Source organism: Chlamydomonas reinhardtii, chromosome 12 (genome assembly GCF_000002595.2).
Source record: "Chlamydomonas reinhardtii strain CC-503 cw92 mt+ chromosome 12, whole genome shotgun sequence".
Taxonomy (NCBI): Eukaryota; Viridiplantae; Chlorophyta; class Chlorophyceae; order Chlamydomonadales; family Chlamydomonadaceae; genus Chlamydomonas; species Chlamydomonas reinhardtii.
In genome coordinates this window covers 8,886,407-8,905,305 of record NC_057015.1, presented here as the reverse complement: position 1 = coordinate 8,905,305, position 18,899 = coordinate 8,886,407, and the positions used below count along the sequence as shown (strand labels likewise).

The window sequence follows — 18,899 nt, the reverse complement described above, 5'->3', positions numbered from 1 at the left end:
CGTACTCGCCGCCTCAACAACTGCTGGGGCTCTGGACGCTATGGCTGTGGAGATGCATGCCGGCAGCCACGCGTTCCATGATTCCGCATCTCCCAGCGGCGTGTGTTGTGTGTGGTTACAAGGTGGTGAGCACGACGTGCATTCCTGTCCTTGTAGAAACCTAGGCCCGGGCCGGGGGGCCCTTATAACGCCTGCAACACTTATATATGCAGCTAGTTTGGTCCCCGAATGGGGGTGCTTATGCTCCTGTGCTCCCAAATGGAATCTAGTAACGCGGCTAACCTGGCTGGGTCCGCATTCTGCATGACGGCCTGCATTCCGCCTGTAAAATCGATCTCGCTACCCAAACGCAACTGGTCGTAGGCCGTACACCGCATGAGCACATGATTCTCATCTTCGACTTCATTTGCAACACATAGCGGGCAAATCCTCTCCTCCCTAGCAACCCGGGTTCACTTCAGTTTGGGGCACCGTCCCAAAACTGCACAACCTTTGGACCTGTGTTTAGTCGTGGTAGTACAGTCCGACGTGGAAACCAACCTTACCTACCCCCCACAAATCGCCTGTCGTGTCAGATTCACCGTCCGACAGTACTACCACTGCCGTACGGCCCTTCCCGTGCGGGGGGTCATAGGGGTGGGCAGGGGGTCCCCATGGCCAAACTGGTCTCCCCTGAGTCCCCCACGCTCTCAGCCCCTCCGTGCATGTAGTAATGGCTTGCTGGTCAAGTGGGAGGGCGGTCCGCGCTCGCCTGAGGTCGAAATGGGCGGGTTTTGGCCCGCCAGCCATGTGCCCGATGGGCGCGTGTCGGTCCGATTGGGCCAAAGTGTGCTGGAGAGAGCAGTAACTCACTCAGTATGTTATTTAGATACCCAATATTGCATTGGAATGTATCCCGGGGCAAAATGTGAGGCTCTGCCGACCGGCAATTTCGCGACCGAGGTCCCTCGTGGAGCCATTTTTTCAAACCGTAATTGATGCCGTGTCTGCTTTCAGCTATAGGAATGGGAATTCAAGGCTTTGCGAGGGCTAAAAGCAGCTCTTCGTGCACAATGTCGGGGCATGTCGCTGCATTTCGCGAGGTCGGCGAGCGGGGAGGCCGCGCCAGGGCTTAAAACAACAAGTCATAACATACATATGTCATGTAGAAGCCTTAGGCAAGGTTTGGTCTTTGGACGGTGCGGCGTGTATGGGCACGCCCCGAGTGAACCCGGGTTGCTCCCTAGGTCGTCCATAGGGTTTTTTTGCGTGTGTTTTTCACTGCCAGAGCCAGTGGCTGTGGCGGTGGTGACACACGGTGACACTTGCGGAAGCGCGCACGACCGAGGAGTTGCATGTGGCACTGGCTGTACGGTATGCACGACAGCGAAGATGTGGGTAACTGCGGCACATAGGACGGGACTGCAGACTGCTCTGACATGCATCTTGGTCAGGGAAACGGAGGGCAGGACACTGCACTGGACACAGGCAGTCCAGCCAAGGCGAAGTGTGCGGCGCCAAGCACGCGCCTTTTTCCTGTGAGAGGCAGGGCTCTCTTGCCTCTTACTGGGCCTGGCGCCGGAGCAAGCATGTTGGTAGGATCGGGATTCGTTGCGACGGTGTTTCTCAGCACCAGAATTACCTTGGCCCTTGTGATCATATTGTTTGTGTTGTGGCTAGGCTGCGCCACACCTGATGTGTGCACGCAGTCGCCATGCCATGCGCAGTCGCTAACTGGGCAGGAACTGCAAACCGACCCCTCCTTTGTCCGGGAGATGAGGTACGGTACACCCTTGCGGCCTTACTGGAGACGTGGCGTGGGCTGCAGCGTCCGGGCATTGCTTGGCGTCCCGCCGACCCCGTATGTCTGAGCCCTGGCTTGGCCTCCGAAACATTGACACGGCCGTGCCTCCAGGCAAGCGAAAGCTGGCATACGCATTGAGGCATGTGCGTGGCTCCGCAAGTCAATACGGTACCGGTATGCAACATGCGGATCACTGCGGAGGCCGGAGGAAGCTCCGCACCCAGTACCACAACTGAACAACGCAGTATCCTACAACACGCACCCCGTTTCCATGCAATGCCCACACTCCCGTTCTGTACGTGGGTTACATCTCACTAAAGCCATTGTCAAGTTCGCATGGTCTATCTCTCAAACGTGTCAAGTCCATAACCATTGTAATCCGCATCCACAACCAACCAGCGCCTAAGGGTACCTGCGAGCAGAGAACGCACGCCTTCTTCACGGCAGGGGGCGGCCGCCCATCGTGGCGCGAGGTGTACTTGAGGCGCAGAAACGCTGCGCGATCAGGAGCGCGGTGTGTTCGTGTGAGAAAGTCCCCGGGGCTTGCATCCGGGGCTTGCATCCACCATCCCCGCCAGCCCACCCAGTCACGCAGTATGTAGTGCACCCACCCACCCGTCCTACCCCCTGCGCAGCTGACCGCCCACTGCCGCGGCAGGCATTGAGTATTACTTAGAGCAGTATAAATGCTGCTGACTTGTTTATGGGAAGCCCCTGCGGCGATGTCTCTGCGTGCCCATCACTTAGCCACCTTGCTTTCCTGAACCCTGCGCGGCTGGTCGTCCCCACAAATGCATCTCTCGTGCAATCTATGCATGCCAGTGTTGGCGCGCTTGGGGAAGTTTCATTGGCATGCTCGCCACCTAAGTCACGCTCGCCGGACCTGGCCGGCCTTCAACGATGCTGGTAGCGATGGCTGCCCCGCACACAATCACTCCCTGCCGAGCGAGGGGGGAGGGGACTTACACCGTGAGGCTTACAATAAGCATGGATCACGAATCGTTTGAAGCAAACGTGCAGAGCAACGATGCGGTAACCGTGACGTGCTCGAATGCCAGCATTACGCCCGCCACAGCCAAGGTCGTGCGCTTTAGCGCCCTGCTCGTGTACGTGACCCCTTGAATACAGACGTGTATTCTAAAATTATATGGAGTTAGGAGCCGCTCACTCGCGGCTCGCTGAGCAGCGACGGTTAGTGGACTACGTGTTCCAAAACAGGTATCATTGGATATGTTTAAGTTGTGGTTATTTACAGTGATGAACGCGGGGACTGGGGGTGCCTTTCTTGCGAACGACGGTTGAGAAGGGCTACAAAACTTGATTGAAACCAGCGGGCGTTTTCAGCCAAGGGACTACAAATAGCTGTGTGCTCCTTGCAGATGCTTATATTCTTGGTCGAACTAAGTCTAGTGAACATAGCGAGTCGTCGATCGGACGTCCGTTCCCACCCTACCTGCTCGAGAGACGGGGACCCCGCCGGGCGCTGCACGACGCCCTGAGGTAAGGTGCAAATTAATACGCAGTTAGCTACCGCAACCTTTCGGGCGGGCGCATGCGAAGGTGGGCGCATCGATCGGGTGCATTGCATAACTAGAGTCGGCGGGCTTGCGAGAGGTATATTAAGGCCGGACTCAAATCGGCCGGTATCCAATTCACACAGGGGCTAGACATTGCAGAGGTTCAACCATGTACAGACAAAGCGCCCTTCTAGGGCTGCTGGCCGTGCTAATCGGCTGCGCGGCGTCTTCAGCCACCACCGTGGATGTCTACCTAAACGCCGCTAGCGGTGTGATTGACCTCTCGTGGGACAACGGGCCACAGAACCTTATCGCGCAGCTGTCCAGCGCGTTCACCGCGCAGGTGGCCTCCGGCGCGCCGATGGGTGCCGCGGAGCCTGCTGCCTTTGTGTTGCCGGCCCAAACCGGCCAGGCTTCGTTCAGCTCTGTCGAGGACATGGACGCAATCTCGCAGTACATTGCTGCGGGGCGCGTTGTAATTGCCCTGGATTCCTCGTCTCACAGCGGTGCAGACTTCGCTGCCAAGGCCCTCAACTATGACGGTGAGCACATGGTTTTGATGGTTTGCGCTATCACAGGCCCGAGTTGTTGCAAGGTACACCACCAACCGTCGCTGGCTCGCAAAGCAGTCGATGGCGCGCGACGTCACTTCACTCCGTTAGTGTAAGATAGCCATGGCTTAATTAAACATTACTCGTGTGCATTACCGGGCAGGTAACTGGATCTCTTGCAAGGCCGCCGGTGACAACGCGCAGGCCGCGGCTGTTCCCAGCGTCACAGAGCAGGCTTCCGAGTTTCTTGCCGGCTCGTGGCCCAAGACGCTCGAGAACGTCCGAATTACCAGTGCCAGCACCGTGTGCAGGTGCGGCTGCGATCGGGCATATGCAGAATAACAACCCTAGTCTTCCTCATAGTCGACAGTAGTCGATAACATCGGAAGTCTCGGAGTTCGGTCGAGCAGAGCTGCGATGTGGTCAATCATGGAATTCCTGTCGCGTGTATGATCTTGTGACGTACTGTACACATGAGTTGTTTGTCCCAAGAGAGGAGCTGCCTACGCCCAAGCTCACACCACGACCTCCGCGATTCTCGTCCACCTTACCAAGGCTTACTCCCTTCCACTGGTTCTGTTGTGTCTCGCTACGTTTCTACTTATTGCAGCCACGAGGACTCCAGTGCCGTGGTCATCCCCCTCTACACGTACGAGGACGGCGAGGACGTGCGCGTGGTTGCGCAGGTGCGTAATCGCGGCCAGGGGGGGGGGAGAGGTTGGGTTTGCAACAGGCTAGCTGCGCTTGGACACGGGATTAACGGCAGCTTGAGTTGCTGGAGGCGTCGGAGGCAGCTTCGACACGGTACACATGTTGGGAGTTTCCGCTCCGAAACTGCATGCTCCAGCTGCGGCGCACGTGCCCTCGCCCCCGCCTGATCCCGTCACATACCGTGCCGCTGCGCCGCCGACTTCAGTCTCTCTTACCTGGACCCTATGCTTGGACACCTCTCACCTCGCAGGCCTTCGGCAAGGTGGGAGTTGCCGGCGCTGTCGTCGTGCTGGGCTATAACTGGAAGGCCGGCCCCCAGGAGCAGTGGGGCGCCCTGCTGAACAAGATCATCGAGGACTTCGCCGCCGGTGCGTGTCCGGCCGTACTTATAACCCTGTCTTTGTGCCACTAGCCGCCAGTGCCCAGCTGCCGCCCCCTCATGCCGCTCACAGCATTTGTCGCAGCATGTGCCTAGATTCATGCACTTGGACCTGATGACGGAAGTGACACCGGCCAACCGCTCTCCTTGTTGTTTTCCACCCACAGGCACCTACACCGCCCCCGAGGAGGGCGTTCAGTCGACTGTGTTTGACTCGGTGCTTGACGGCGCCGCTGACGCGGCCGCCGATGCCACCGAGGTGGTGCGCCGCTTCCTGCAGACCGCCGCCGCTGGCGTCTACCCCGGCCCCCCCAGCCCCCCCAGCCCCACCCCTGCTTCGCCGAGCCCTCCCTCGCCTCTGCCTCCGGTGCCTCCCTCGCCTCCCCCGAACGTAAGTTCACACTCCAGGGCTCCTCTAAGGCCCTGTTTCAACACGCTTCTTAGTTCTTATCGTGTGCTACCCAAAGTCATAGTGTGACTGACCCGCTCTCCGCTCCTCCTCTGCTGCTTCTGCAACACAGCCGCCCGGCATTGCCCGCGTGGTTGAGAACTATGTCATGACCATCGAGGGCGCCAAGCTGAACTTCCAGACCCCCGAGGACGTCAAGGCTTACGTGGAGAGCCTCAAGCTCGCCTTCGCCAACGCCTGGAAGGTGCTGGCCAGCCAGGTGCTCATCCGCCAGGTCACCATCAACGGAGTCAGCCTCAACGCCCTGGTCGGCGTGCAGTACTGGCGCCGCCGCGCCGCCGAGGGCAAGGCCGCCGATGCCGTCCAGGCCGAGCCGTCGGTCGCCCTGGCCACGGTCCTGGAGGCCATGGGCCCCGAGCTGGCCCGCGGCGTGGTCCGCCTGGTGCTGGAGGAGCGCGTCCCCGCCACTGCCGACATGGTGATGAGCCTGATGGACACGGACGCGGCCTCGCTGTCCGACACCGCCGTCATCCGCCGCGCCCTGGCTGACGATAACGGCAACGGCAACGGCAATGGCAATGGCAATGGCAACGGCAACGGCAACGGCAACGGCAATGGCAATGGCAACGGCGGTACCAACAATGGCAACGATCTGAAGGGCACCCTCTCCATCGCCTTCTCCATTGTGCTGTTCGTGGAGGTGCCTCTGCCGGTCAGCCCGCCCCTGCCCCCTGGCGGCACGAACCCCCCATCTCCCCCTCCCCGCCCTCCCCGCCCGCCGCCCGTGGACCTCAAGGCTCTGGAGAAGCAGCTGGGTGAGTCGTGCGGGTCGAGTAGACGACTGGGCTGTATCGGTACTTTACAGGCAGGTCGGGTACGCTATGTTGACCTTGAGCCTGATGCAAGGATTGTCCACACATGTTGGTTACAGCAGGCAGCCCTTGAGCGCCGCCTTGCGCTGCATGTTACGGCTTTCTTTCCATACCGCACAGTCTAACCCAGCACTGCTACCTGCTCTCGACTGGATGCCCACAGGCGCCAAGAAGATCGCCGCTGGCTTCCCTCCCCCTCCCCGCGGTTCTGGCCTGGAGGGTGCCCCCTTCCTCAACTTCCGCAACCTCACTGGCCAGGGCTCCGTCGGCAAGACCCGCGCCCTGGTGTGGAACACCGATGCCGACTTCAAGAATGAGCTCACTCCCTACGGCCCTCTGCAGCTGGTGCGTGTACTTGCCGTAACTAGGGCGGGTGCAGCATGAGTGACGCGGAAGTTGGGTGGAAGGGATGTATAACAAAGGGGAGGTAGCAGTCGCAAGCCTCAGTCACACTGATGGCGCTCACGGTATCTTATGCAAAGGTTGGTATCTCAAGGAAATGGTTTGTTGCCTGCAGGTGGACCTGAACAAGACGGACTGCACGGCCGGCAAGGCTCTGTGCGCCGGCTGCGCCCAGGCCTGGAAGGCCACTAGCTCTGTGGTGTCGGTGCCCATCTTCTTCAAGGACCCCATGAACATCAACCGCATCTACATCAAGCAGCTGAAGAACTCGGGCGTCGTCAAGGTGCGCCGCGATGCCTTGAGAACCTAGCTAAGGAGCTACTTACAAGCCCTTACTATCTGCAAGCCATGCATCAAGCAGCCGCCTCGCCCCGTGACTGTGCACCCAAGCACCCATGGAATGCCCCTCGTTTACCAAGCTCTGCACGCCTGCCGAACACCTCTTGTCGCGCCACTGCATACCCCTTTCTCTCGTCCCTCATTCCTCAATTCTCACCCTTGACGCCACGCCACAACCCGCTGCACGCCTGCCGAACACCTCTTGTCGCGCCACTGCATACCCCTTTCTCTCGTCCCTCATTCCTCACCCCTCATCCTTGACGGTTTCCATAACCCGCTGCCTCACAGGTCCAGGCCCTCAAGTGGAGCTACCCCGCCGCCGGCGTCGTCTCGGACGCCACCCTGGGGCGCGTGCTGTACACCAAGCCCACCGACGATTCCACCGCCTGCCAGACCTGGCTCACCGTGCGCGTCGGCAAGGTGCGCTCCGGCATCATGGCCCCCGTCCCCGCCAACGGCACCCAGGCCACCCTGCCCGCCAAGCTTCTGGCCAAGACCATCGGTGGCGTGGTCATCACCGTCGCGCGCCCCGCCAAGGCCGGCCCCAACTACGGCCCCTACATTGAGTACGTGCGTTTTGGCGGCCGCGCGATCTACCCCACCAACCCCGCTGAGTACCTGGCGCCCGGCGTCGCCAAGAAGAAGCTTTAAACGGCTTCCCTTGAGAGAGCGGTTGGTTCGCTTCGCGCTGCGCTGCGCGGATGACCCAGCTGTGATTAAGAGCTGTCGTCATCATGTGCGGCGCTGGAAGCGGAAGGGTACTGACCTGCGGGCAGGGTTCCGGGTGTCTTGCTTAATGCAATCCATGGAATCGATTACGGAGTGTCTTCTGATTTCCGGAGCACCCCTAGCGCATTTGTGAATACCGTGCACAGGGCTTCTTTTTAAGATATGAGACATGCCGGGCGCACTGACTGGCCATCCCGTGTGTTTCCAACAACATTTTGCCGAGAGGGTTACATATTGCGTTGCGTTGTGCAGGCCTGCGGGAGGGCTTGCGATGTGTTTGCGGGATGCACGTCACAGTGTTATGGCGTGGGTTGGGTTCGTTCTCGGCCATGCAGGCTAGCCGCCAAATGCGGACGGTTCCTCGACTCCTGCCATAAATTTGCATCATCACCCGTGTGCGTGCTCGTCTGGCGGCGTGCTTGCCGCCGGTGCTCATTCTGCCTAAAAGCCACATGCGCTGTCGTACATAACAGGACACTGGGGAGGGAACGGCGCGCGGGGAGATCATGTTCGTTTGGTTGCTTCGTCGTACCGTACATATTGCATCAGGAATGATGAGTGTTTCAGGGCAGCCGACTGTTGGTTTTTGAGGGTCAGGCGGGTCAGGCGGGTCAGGCATGTGGACTGTTGAAAGCGTAAGCCTTATGCATTTGCGGCACTTCCGCGTCGTACATATTCAAGGATGGCTTATGGTGTCCCTATACAGAGGCTGTGCAAGCACGGCGTACATGACTAGGACGATTCTGACACAGTGTGCCTGACGCTGGAGTACATCTGTCCCGGGCAGTGGTAGTTCTGCTGGTGAGAGGGGGTATGCCTTCCTGCCTTACATGCCGTCCTCTCGACACGTCATGGCAAGCAGTGTACGTGGTGACTTTAACAAGGAGCACTAGGAGAGTGATTGCTGCTATTGCTGCTACGCCAATGGCGGGCTCAGTTGTGCTTGGAGCAGCCGTATGCTTGTGGTGGCGTGTGTATATCATGTGGACATGTATGGTTGTTGGAAAAGGCTTCGGAGGCTGCCCGGGTTGGCAATACAGGTTCATGACGTGAAAACGAAACTAGCTGAGACGGGCTCACTGGAAAGCTGTGGCAGAACGCAGGGCCATAAGAAGCATTTTGGTGCGTTTTGCCAGTAATGGCAGAGTCAGGATGTCATGCAGGATGGAGACTCATTATTTTGAGGGGTACACATGCCGCCCCTACTGTCAATCTCGCGAGAACCGCAGTGCCAGACTTTGCGTGCCCCATGCACGATGCTGGCGTGGTGCGACCTCCCATTTATGCAGTTTGGCACCGGCGCACGCTGTAGCGGTTGTGTGCATGTCACTGTGTGCGCTTGCGGCTTACTCCGGTGCACGGTCAATGTGGCATTGGATTGGAGACTTGGTTGTACCTATTTGCGCACCACCAGCCGTGGCTACTGGCTGTGTATTTCATCGTCACCTAATCTTCGGGGTCGGCATACGGGCGCTGTGCTGCAGAGCTCGTGACGGCGCTGGGGTGCAAGGTGGTTCTGCTTCCTTGCGAGCATCCCGGTTCTGTGCTGCCGGCTGCCCTGCTCCAAGTGAATACGCCAGCACCCGTGCACGCTTCAACCCACGCTTTCTTTCTGCAATCATGGCGTGTGTGATTGCCGGCCAGGTCATTGACGCTCGATTTGTCATTTATGTGACCGGATTTGCGTGAAGATATGGGGTCGGTAGGATTGGGGTGGCAGGATGACTGCGGAATAGCAACGGTGCTGGAACGTAAGCACAATACCTGCGCTGGGCGAGTGCGGCTGTCGCAGTCTAAGAAGCGACGAGGTTAGGCACAGGCTGGTCCATGCTGTGGGTGGGGTTTGTTGCGCCCCCGAGCACATGCAGTGTCCCAAACCATGTGCTGAACCTTGCTGCTCTTTTTGACTGCCCGGAGGAGGCTTGGAAATACGCCGCGCACTTGGGCAACGCCCAGCCCCCTGGTGGAATGGCCTGGTGGATGGTTTATTGGTACTGCAGATAAGCAACCATGGTTGCTATGAATAAGACCAGTACGGTACGCAGGACTCAATATGGACGCACGAAGTTGTAATTCACGCAGGCTACTTGTCGCCACCGGCGTCTTTTACGCGCTGCATCCGCTATGCAGACGGAACAGCGCATCATAAGGCACCACAGATCTGAATCTTGAGTAGGCGGACCCTATGGGGTGACGTGGGGCCATAGTCCGTCTACCAGTTTGCAGTCGGTGCCAGCCCATTTCCAACCGTACAATGCTGACACCCTTGTTTGGGACCACCACACCAGCCACCGAAACCCACGGGCACCCCTCCGGGGCAGGCGAAGTAACCACCGGACTCACAGAGCAGAGCAAGAAGCAGGCGCAGGGGATAGAGCAGGAAACAGAAAAGAAAGGAGAAACCACCCCAGCCCGCACACACCACAGAGCGCCGGCACACCCGCACCAACGCACTGCAAACCAGGCCTCGGACCCCATGCAGGCCAGGGAACACAGGCAGCTGCTACCCGACTGCCACGCATGCATGCCGATCCAAGCGGCCGCGCGCACTGACCCAGCAACAAAGCAGACTAAAGACCACACGGGAACCACCGCAGGCGCACGACCAAGCGCAGGCACACACGCACCAACCCGCAGCAAACTGGGCCATGGGCCCCACGCAAGCCGGGGCACACAGGCAGCAGCTAACCGACCGCCACGCACGCCCACCTATCCAAGCGGCCGTGTTCACACACCCAGCAACAGAGCAGGCCAGGTACCGCACGGGAAGCACCGCCGGGGCACACACGCACCAACACGCCGCCAAATCGGGCCAACACACTACGCTAACCTGCCCCTTACCCTGTCCCATCGCACTCGCGTGAGGTTAGGCTAGGCCGGTGATTCAGGCGGTAAACCCCTGGGTTCCAGAGCAGGGTGGCCGCAAACATTGCATTCCACGTCACTGGCTCTTGAACTGCGTCAGCGGGTCCTTCCTTGTAACCGATACAATCACGTGCAATCTCACGTTGCCGCTCAAGGTCTTCGTCGGACAAGAAAGGTCGTCCCCTGTCGGAAAAGGAAGTCCTACCCGTACAGCGCTCAGGTACAGCATGGTCGGGGGCCGGTCCGTACGGAAGCTGGGGTCGGGAGGAGGGCGGGCGTTGGAGCGTGGGGAACCCGTGGAAGGAAAGTCAGGAAACCATCGGGCACCCGACACATAATAGTTCGATGCCTGAGGTGCGCAAGATTTCCCCATACATTAATATACGTTGTGAGATAAGTTTACAGTGTCCAATAAGGAACTATTGCTGGACGTGCGCAAACGCCTGCCTCACGTTCGCGTCGGTGCACAGTAACGCCACCAAATGAACATGCAATATGCACGCGGCATTTCCACGGCTTTCCATGTCAGGAAGCTTTGCATACGTCCACGACACGAATTGGTTCCTCAGCGATGCGACTCACGTCGTTTACAAGCACGTGCGGCTCTTGCAGTCGGTCTTGAAGGCATAGATGCTTCCACTGCTTCGGAGGTGGTAAACGCGCTCAAGGTGTGCGATGCTGATGGCGGGAGAACCTGCGTGTGTTTTGGTGGCACCCGCTTGTGCCAGAGGCAGAGGTGCACGCCCGCGTACATGTGCGGCATGCACTGATCTAGCACTGCTCTTAGGCTTCTACACCTATTTGTGGACTGATCAGGCTGCCTCTTGGTGCAGGGCCCCACGCTGTCCGAGATGCTGGGCTGCGCGCAGTCGGCGCTGCAGGTGCTGAGCGACGCCTGGGTGTCCGCCACCACCCCTCTGGCTGTGTTCGGCCCCGACCGCTGGGGCCTCAGCCTGCTGTTTTATGTCGCGGTGGGGCTACTGGCCTACAACCTCATCATCGCGGCGCCCAAGCAGTAGCAGTAGCAGGAGCAGTGGCAAGGGGCAGTGGCAGTAGCAGTGGAAGTGGCAGCAGAAGCGGCTGTGGCAGCAGGAGCGGCAGAGGAGGCGGTTGGGGCACGGAGCGACCATGGCTTGACATTGGCGGCCGGGGCACCTGGGGCTTTCCTGACGACCGTGGAGATGTCAGCGGGGGCTTAGGCACTGCTAGCAGGTGGCGCTGCGGCGCAGCACATGGCGTGAAAGAAGTGAACCGCTTACGGAGATTAGGGTACGGTTGCGGTGCGTGCTCCATGGAAATCCTTGCAAGCAGGGTCCCCTTGACACGAAAGGCGAGTAGTCAGCGTGATGAGTTCCCTCCGCGGCTACTGTGCTTTGTGCTCAAGGAATCTCGTCTTGTGGCGTATGCTTGTATACTTTCAATGCGCTCATACATCCTGACCATCGTGGGTGCACCCGTCCGTGTGCCACTCTGTGACACGACACGAAAGGCGAGTAGTCAGCGTGATGAGTTCCCTCCGCGGCTACTGTGCTTTGTGCTCAAGGAATCTCGTCTTGTGGCGTATGCTTGTATACTTTCAATGCGCTCACACATTCTGACCATCGTGGGTGCACCCGTCCGTGTGCCACACTGTGACACCGGGTGCGCACAGTGATAGCCGAGAAAGACAATTTTGGGAGAAGCCCTGACGAGCGAGCGAGTATGAAATGGACTTAAGATGGAGCGAAGACTAATCCCACTGATTCCACATGTTGGCGGCATGCCACGTGAGAGGCTGGTCGTTTGCATACATTACAGTGAACACGTTGCAGCTGCGGCACTCCACAGGGACAGAAATCACGAGAGATGGAGTAGTGCGAGTCTCGTAATGAGACTTGGATCACGCTATTACAGAGTATGCCGCGCCAGGCTGTCGGTCCTGGCTCGGGTTCACACTCCTCACATTATTGTATCCTCAGATTCTCTGCCCGTCAAGTCTGATGAACTCATCACCGCAGTATGTCCATACTGCACGTGCCTCGTGATTTTCGCAACGTCGGTTATGTAACACGCACCCGTACATAATCAGCTTCCATGTCGGCCTTCGCATCTGACTAGGCCTCCATCCATCCGCACAGAATGCACCGCCTGCACCCACTGCCAACCAAAACCCGAGCCACCCCTCTTACAGGATTGGTTCAGAGTTAACCCCCCCCCCACACACACACACACACCGTTCTCCCTGCACAACTCTGTCTGCAACGTCCGACGATACGAGAACCTAAGTCAGCTCAGAACATTTTACCCATATGCGGCACAGCACTCAAGCATGTGCGCTAACCGGGGTGAAGATTACGTGTGTACGAATTAGCAGTTGAGTACGCATGACCGCATTGCCCCCCTTGGATCCGCACCCAGCCACGCCCAGGGCGCGTGCCTGCTGGCCATCTGGTGCCCAGACCATACATAAACCCAGCAAATGGCCAAAGAGCTTTTGACAAACCAGCCAATCTAAGTTGTCCTGCACGAGTTGACTCTACCTTCGCTCTGCGTTCGAGGTCTCTGGAGCTTCTGTCAAGTTGCTAGGACCCTTGCCTTGTAATCACTCACATGTCTGCTTCACCACTCAGCTCCTCTTGCCACATGTGGCCTCGCTCACAACCGCACACGCATCGCACTGGAGACACGAGCATGCGTGTTTGCTCCTTCCTTGCACCTCCTGAAACACTCACCGTACTAGGTCGTGATCTGTAATCCAAACATAAACCCATCATCGTGTGCCCGAAAAGAATGTTGTCCAAGAAGCATCGCCTGTGCTTCCTTCCGCTACCACAAACATCACCATGGCATGTCTCGCCCTAGTTGTTTTGCCCCGCCCCACAGCTCAGTGCTTCGCCCATCCCTCGTCCCTTTATAAGAGAGTGCGTTGAGGAACCGGCGACCCAACAGAGTGTCACACAGTCGACCCAGCCAACAAATGAATAGAAATTAGTTCGGAGCATCACCAATTGTGCTACGCTATGAATGCTACGATGCTAATGACTGATTAAGCGTCAGCGAATAACCAATCAATCACAGCCAACCCATAATCAATCCTCCGCTGGAACACAGTACCAGCATGTACGGCCGTACCCAGCCTTACGGGCGCCGAAGCCCTGATCTAGGCTCGCGCCGCCACGACACGACCACGAGCACGCGCCGCAAGGTTGCTCGCCCAGCGCAAAGGGCTGGGCAGCCCACAGTACCAACCAGCCACCGCCACGTCTGCTGACGCACCAGCGCGCACCGGCCGCGACACGAGGGCGGCTGTCGTGGTCGCCACTGGCCCGGCCGCCTCTTCCCGCGGCGTTTCCGGCGCGGCGACGTCCACAAAATTTGCGTGCCAATGCTGCGGCCGTGGAGCAGCGCTTGTAGCCTTCCATGGCTGCTGCTGCAGCTGCCCGTTCGCAACCCATACTGGCTTGCTCTCAAGGCCGTCGCGCTGCTGCTCCGCCTCCGCCTCCTCTCTTTCCCCCTCTTCTTCAACCAAGTGTACGCACTGGGCCTGAAGCGGGCGTCGCTCCAGGTGCAGCCCGCCAGCAGTAGCAGAGGCGGCGCTGGTCCCAGCCAGCGGAGGCCGCGTAACCGCACGCCGGCTGCTGCTCCTGCTGGATGTGGCGGTGCCAGGGAGGCCGCGACGGGCACCAGCAGCAGCCGCACCCGACCAAGCGGAGCCCCACGTCGGCCGCTCCTCGTACTCGTAGCTTCCCAGCTCCCCATCACCTCCCGCCTCCTCCCCCGCTTCCTCCTGCTCCGCCTCAGCATGCAACGCATCGCTGCCGCCGTGCGACAGCTGGGTCCGCTCGGCCTGCTCCAGCACCCGGACGACTGGGTCGGCGGTCGCGGCCGAGACTTCAAGGTCCGAGCCCTCAGCCTCCAGGCGCAAGCACAAGTCAGCGAGGTCGAGTAGGAAGCCCCCCGCCGCGGACTGCTGCTCGCTGCCGCGGGCACCGCCACCGCCCGCAGCCCCACCAGCAGTGGCGCCCCCCGTGGCACCGAGGGTCAGACTGAAGAGGCTTGTGCCGCCGCTGGCACTGCTGACGGTGCGGCTGCAGGTCAGGACGACGCTGTCGTTTCCGCTGCCGCTGTAGCCACGGCTGCTGCTGACGCCGTCGCAGTTACCGGGGTTGCTGGTGCTTCGGCTGGGTGGCTCGACTACCTCGGTCACTACGGCCGGGAAAGTCTTCGGCGCATCTGCACCTGCAGCTTTCTCCCAGGCCTGGAAGCCGCCAGCCGGGAGCAGCTCTTTACACCCCTTCGCAGCCTCGCAAGCCGCCGGCGGCGGCCCAAGCACCTGCTGCAGCGCGGGAGGCAGCATGTCCAGCCGCTTGGCGGCGCCGCCGATGTGCACAACCGCCAGCGCGCCATGCAGCAGCTGCTGCTCCGCCAGTTGCGCCGCCAGCGCCGCCAGCACCAGCTCGCTGCCGGCGGCGGCGGGGCGCCGTAGCTCGGCGCGTGACGTCGCAGCCAACTCCGCCGCTATCTGCGCTGCAGTTGACTCAACGCCGGTGGCGCCAGACCCGCGGCATCCCTGGCCCTTGACGCAGCCGTCGCCAGCCGACGCGAAGGCAAGCTTGATGTCGACCTCGCCGTCACCGTCGCGGCTGGCGCAAGAGAACGGCGAGATGCCGCCCAAACCCAGATGGCTGCTTCCGCTGCCGCCGCCTGCTCGGCTGCCATCCCTATCCCCGGCACCCGCCCGCAGCTGCGCCGGCTCCAGCTGCGGTGCCAGCGGCGTAGAGGGCGACGGCGGCGGCAGCTTGAGGCTGTGTGCGGACAGCAGTCCGTACAGTGCTGTAGAGGCCTGCGACGTCTGCATATGCAGCTGCAGGTCAGGCGAGGCGGCGCCGCTGTAGCCCTGCGGCTGCCTGGCGGCAGCCGCTGCAGCTGCCGTGGAGGTCGCGACAGAGCCAGCGAAGGCGTTGGGGGGCCTGGCAGTGCCCACAGGACTGGGCTGGAGGTGGGGAGCCGTTGGATATGCCGCCGAACCCATTCGTGCCGTGTTGGGTGTGGCGGGGTATGAGTATTCGGCCCTGTTGAGCACAGTGGCCACCGCCCCGGCTGCATTCTCTGCCCCTTCTGGTGATGCGGAGCTCGGCTGCGGCCGCTGCAGACGCAGCTGCGGGAGCTCCTTGCTCGCCTCTGCCACAGCCGCTGGCCCACTGTTGCTGTTGCCCTCGGCATCACTCGCACAGACAGCGGCTGCCGCCTCCGCGCTGGCTGGCCCATCCTCATCCACAGCTGCTGCTGGTGGCGTCTTGGTGCTAGCGGCGGTGCTCCGCCGCCGTGCCATCATCAGCCGCCGCATCTCTTCGAGCACACACACGTCCTGCACCTGTCCATTCTTGACCGTCGCTCCTGGCGCCACGGTCGCAGCCGGGCCCTCCAGCCCAGAAGTGCCGCACCGCCGCAGCGCGGCCGCAGGGCAGCCGCCCACGGCGCTCACGCCCAGCACCCCCGCGCCCGCCAGCCCCCCGCCCGCCTCCGATCCGATGCCCATGACGCGTCCACGTGCCGCACCGCCCTCCAGATCATCGCCATCGTACGAGCCCGAGTCCGCGCGCGGCGGCGGCGGTGGGAGAAGCGACTGCTGCGGCCCCAGCGCGTGCCCCACCGCGGCCCGCAGCGCCTCAACGTCGATCAGCGGCGTGTGGTCCTCACAGGGCTGAAACTTGCTGGTCACCACCAGCCGCTGCCCATCCGCCGCCAGCAGCCCCGCGGCCGCCGCGGCGACGGCCGCCGACGCCGACACGGAGCGCACCGCACGCTCTGATCGCGGCACCAGCGGCGCCACCAAGCCACCCACCGCCACCGCCCCGGCCTTCTTGCCACTGGCGAGCGCGGCAACGCGCGCGATCGCCGCCACCGCACGGCGGCGCGCGAGCTCGAGCGAGAAGGCATCGGTCTGCCCCGTGAGGCTGCTGACGCTGTTGTGTGCGAGCAGCAGCGCCGCTGCCGGCGGCGAGGAAGGCGCCCCGTCCAGCCCCGCCGCCGCGGTTCCAAACATGGTGGCGCCTACCGGCTGCGGCAGCAGCACGGGCGAGCGCGGCTGTACGGCCAGTGGCGGCGGTGGCGGTTGGTCTACGTACTGCTGGTCGTGGTCGTGCAGGGCAGAAAGGTCGTCCGAGCGCCGGCGGCCGCCGCTCAGCATTGAGCGGAATATGCGGCTCCCTAGCGCACGAAGTGACGGCCGCGGCGGCTTGAGCGGCGCGACGAGAGCGGCAACGTTGGAGGGCGCGGCCGTGACGGTGGCGCGGCGGTCTGCCTGCAGGGCCTGCTCCGCAGCCGCAGCCCAGCCGCCGGAGCTGCCACCGCTACTGATGTAGGCAAGTGCCGAGGTTGTTGATGCCAGGGGCGCCGAGGAGGGCACGGCAACGGCGGCGGCAGTAGTGGCCACGACGACGGGCTGCTGCGCCGCCAGCGCCTGTGTGTCACTGTGGAAGCGCCAGAGCTGCGCCGGCGACAGGCGGCACAGGTGCCGTAGGGCCTGCAACAGGGCGGGGCACGACCCAACGTCACAGAAGACACATGCCAGCCCGCTACACAGTGAGTCCCTCTGCGCCGTACCACATGCATGGCCTCTGCTCGACCGCCGCCGCCACTGCAACTCAGCAACATCCGCCTCTCCAGCCTCGCTCTACAGTCTCAACCCTTTGGGGTTTCCGCGGCCCTCTGCCCCCGGGGCCTCACCAGCAAGTGCTCCATGTCGGGTCCCAGGGCGGGGTACTGCGCCGCCACCGCCGCGTAGCTGGCCCCGGGCGGGTAGTCGCCGGCCAGCACCTGCAGCAGCCCCCAGCGCTTATCCGCCTGCGGCTGCAGCAGCCCCCGCAGCAGCGTCTTGGCGGCGCCGGGAAGTCCCGACAGCGGCCTGCAGGAGTGGTTGTGTGTGTGTGTGTGTGTGTGTGTGTGGGGGGGGGGGGTTGTTCCAGTTGGCGTGCCGTTACTCTATACGGTATACAAGACGATATGATGCTCAGGGTTCCAGGCTGTGCCGGAAGGCTGCAACTCGGTGGTCGGGCCGCCTCTTCCTCTCCTCCACTGCCTACCTCCCTGCATCCCACCAGCCCTACCAGGCCACCCGGCTCACCTGAATCTCAGGCGGCCGCGCTGCACCGCCCGGCTGACCAGTTCCAGCTGCTGCGCCGGCGGCTGGCGCTCCAGCGCCGCCAGCGCGGAGGCGGGCGCGAAGGGCCAGGAGTCCAGCCCGTGCAACAGCTGGTACAGCGTCACGCCCAGAGCCCACCTGCGTTCCGCCCGTGTTGAAGCGACACGCATACAATAAGCGCATGCGATTATTGCGCTTCATTTATGTGTGGAGCACGAGGCCTGATATGGGAGGTCAGAGTCTGAGCCGCTGCAACTTGTGCCCCTGCAGCCGGCATACCAGTCAGCTGCGTACTGGTCATCTTCCCCCCGCAGTAACGCCGGCGAGGAGAACATGGGCGTGCTGCCAGCCAGCGGCTCGTGCGCCTGGCGTGACAGGTTGTAGTCACATATCTGAGGGCAGGATAGGGTACAGGATGAGGAGGATGGGGCGGGTGAGGCTGGGTGAGGGGCAGGGGCCACGGGCCTTGGCTGATAGAGGTTACATGTGGGACGGGCCTTGGCCTGGGCCCGCGGCGATGTCGTCGACTAAGAACCATTTTAGCGCACCCTCGCGCACCTTCAGCGCGCCGTGCTTGTCGAGCAGCAGATTCGAGGGTTTGATGTCCTGCGTGTCATCCAAACGCCAATTGCTTAAGACATTTTGGCAGCAAGTATCGCTACTGCGCATGTCTGGAAAGACCCAGAAAGACACGCATCCAGAAAACCCACGTTAGAATCATGTATTAAAGTCATTTCTTACAGACCTGGTGAATGATTTTGCGAGCGTGGAGCTGTGCGACGGCTGATACTGCCATCGCGATAATCGCATGCGCTTCTTCTCCCTCAAGCCTCTTTCCCGGTAGAGTTTCGAGCTCTGCTGCAACACTTCTTGTGCAAAGCTCCAGCAGAAGGGCGCACTGCCCGTCCGGCAGCTCGCCCTCGCTTGCTCCGAAAAACCCGACAGAGAACGGCGTCCTGCCGAGCTCCAGCAACACCGCAGTCTCATTTGCGGCCGTGTGCGACACCTTGACCGCGTAGCCGTCAAATTTGAAGACATATCCCAGAGCCCCAGCGCCAACAAAGTTGGCTGTCATCGAGTCCGTCTAATGGACTTCTCTGCCGCTAATCTGTCATGTCGTTCAGCATCAGTGATAAATGGTACTGTGTGTCGCTGCTAGGCCTAGCAAGTGGTGAACTATCCATGGCGGTTTGCGACAAACGCATCACAGGGTCCAACC

General features: G+C 61.2%; 3 protein-coding genes across 3 annotated transcripts; 2 read left to right on the top strand and 1 right to left on the bottom strand.

Annotated features, from left to right (window-relative positions):
* The first annotated feature begins 3,413 nt into the window (after window positions 1–3,413).
* Window positions 3,414–9,777, top strand: CHLRE_12g544450v5 (uncharacterized protein). The gene is made up of 9 exons (XM_043068839.1): window positions 3,414–3,842; window positions 4,015–4,162; window positions 4,462–4,537; window positions 4,813–4,930; window positions 5,109–5,332; window positions 5,463–6,165; window positions 6,386–6,567; window positions 6,740–6,907; window positions 7,252–9,777. Exons 1-9 carry the CDS (start codon window positions 3,470–3,472, stop codon window positions 7,612–7,614), a joined length of 2,355 nt encoding a protein of 784 aa, XP_042919132.1. The 5' UTR covers window positions 3,414–3,469; the 3' UTR covers window positions 7,615–9,777.
* A 1,195-nt stretch (window positions 9,778–10,972) lies between these two features.
* CHLRE_12g544551v5 (uncharacterized protein) lies at window positions 10,973–12,728 on the top strand. Its single transcript, XM_043068841.1, has 2 exons — window positions 10,973–11,225; window positions 11,374–12,728. Exon 2 carries the CDS (start codon window positions 11,409–11,411, stop codon window positions 11,574–11,576), a length of 168 nt encoding a protein of 55 aa, XP_042919131.1. The 5' UTR covers window positions 10,973–11,225; window positions 11,374–11,408; the 3' UTR covers window positions 11,577–12,728.
* Window positions 12,729–12,730: 2 nt separating this feature from the next.
* On the bottom strand, window positions 12,731–18,802 carry CHLRE_12g544550v5 (uncharacterized protein). Its single transcript, XM_043068840.1, has 6 exons — window positions 18,426–18,802; window positions 18,239–18,286; window positions 17,960–18,072; window positions 17,663–17,818; window positions 17,266–17,443; window positions 12,731–17,062 (listed from the first exon to the last, which is right to left on the bottom strand). The coding sequence occupies exons 1-6, from the start codon at window positions 18,474–18,476 to the stop codon at window positions 13,697–13,699; spliced, it is 3,912 nt and encodes a 1,303-aa protein (XP_042919130.1). The 5' UTR covers window positions 18,477–18,802; the 3' UTR covers window positions 12,731–13,696.
* Window positions 18,803–18,899: the final 97 nt, after the last annotated feature.

Bases quoted from the DNA above. Each gene is read 5' to 3' on its own strand.
- CHLRE_12g544551v5 (XM_043068841.1), top strand. From the start codon at position 11,409: ATGCTGGGCTGCGCGCAGTCGGCGCTGCAGGTGCTGAGCGACGCCTGG.
- CHLRE_12g544550v5 (XM_043068840.1), bottom strand. From the start codon at position 18,476: ATGGCAGTATCAGCCGTCGCACAGCTCCACGCTCGCAAAATCATTCAC. The intron at 18,287-18,425 runs GTCTGTAAGAAA...GATGACACGCAG, and splicing joins CTCGCAAAATCATTCACCAG to GACATCAAACCCTCGAATCT. The intron at 17,819-17,959 runs GTATGCCGGCTG...GGCGGAACGCAG, and splicing joins GACCAGTACGCAGCTGACTG to GTGGGCTCTGGGCGTGACGC.
- CHLRE_12g544450v5 (XM_043068839.1), top strand. From the start codon at position 3,470: ATGTACAGACAAAGCGCCCTTCTAGGGCTGCTGGCCGTGCTAATCGGC. The intron at 4,538-4,812 runs GTGCGTAATCGC...CTCACCTCGCAG, and splicing joins ACGTGCGCGTGGTTGCGCAG to GCCTTCGGCAAGGTGGGAGT. The intron at 6,568-6,739 runs GTGCGTGTACTT...TGTTGCCTGCAG, and splicing joins CCTACGGCCCTCTGCAGCTG to GTGGACCTGAACAAGACGGA.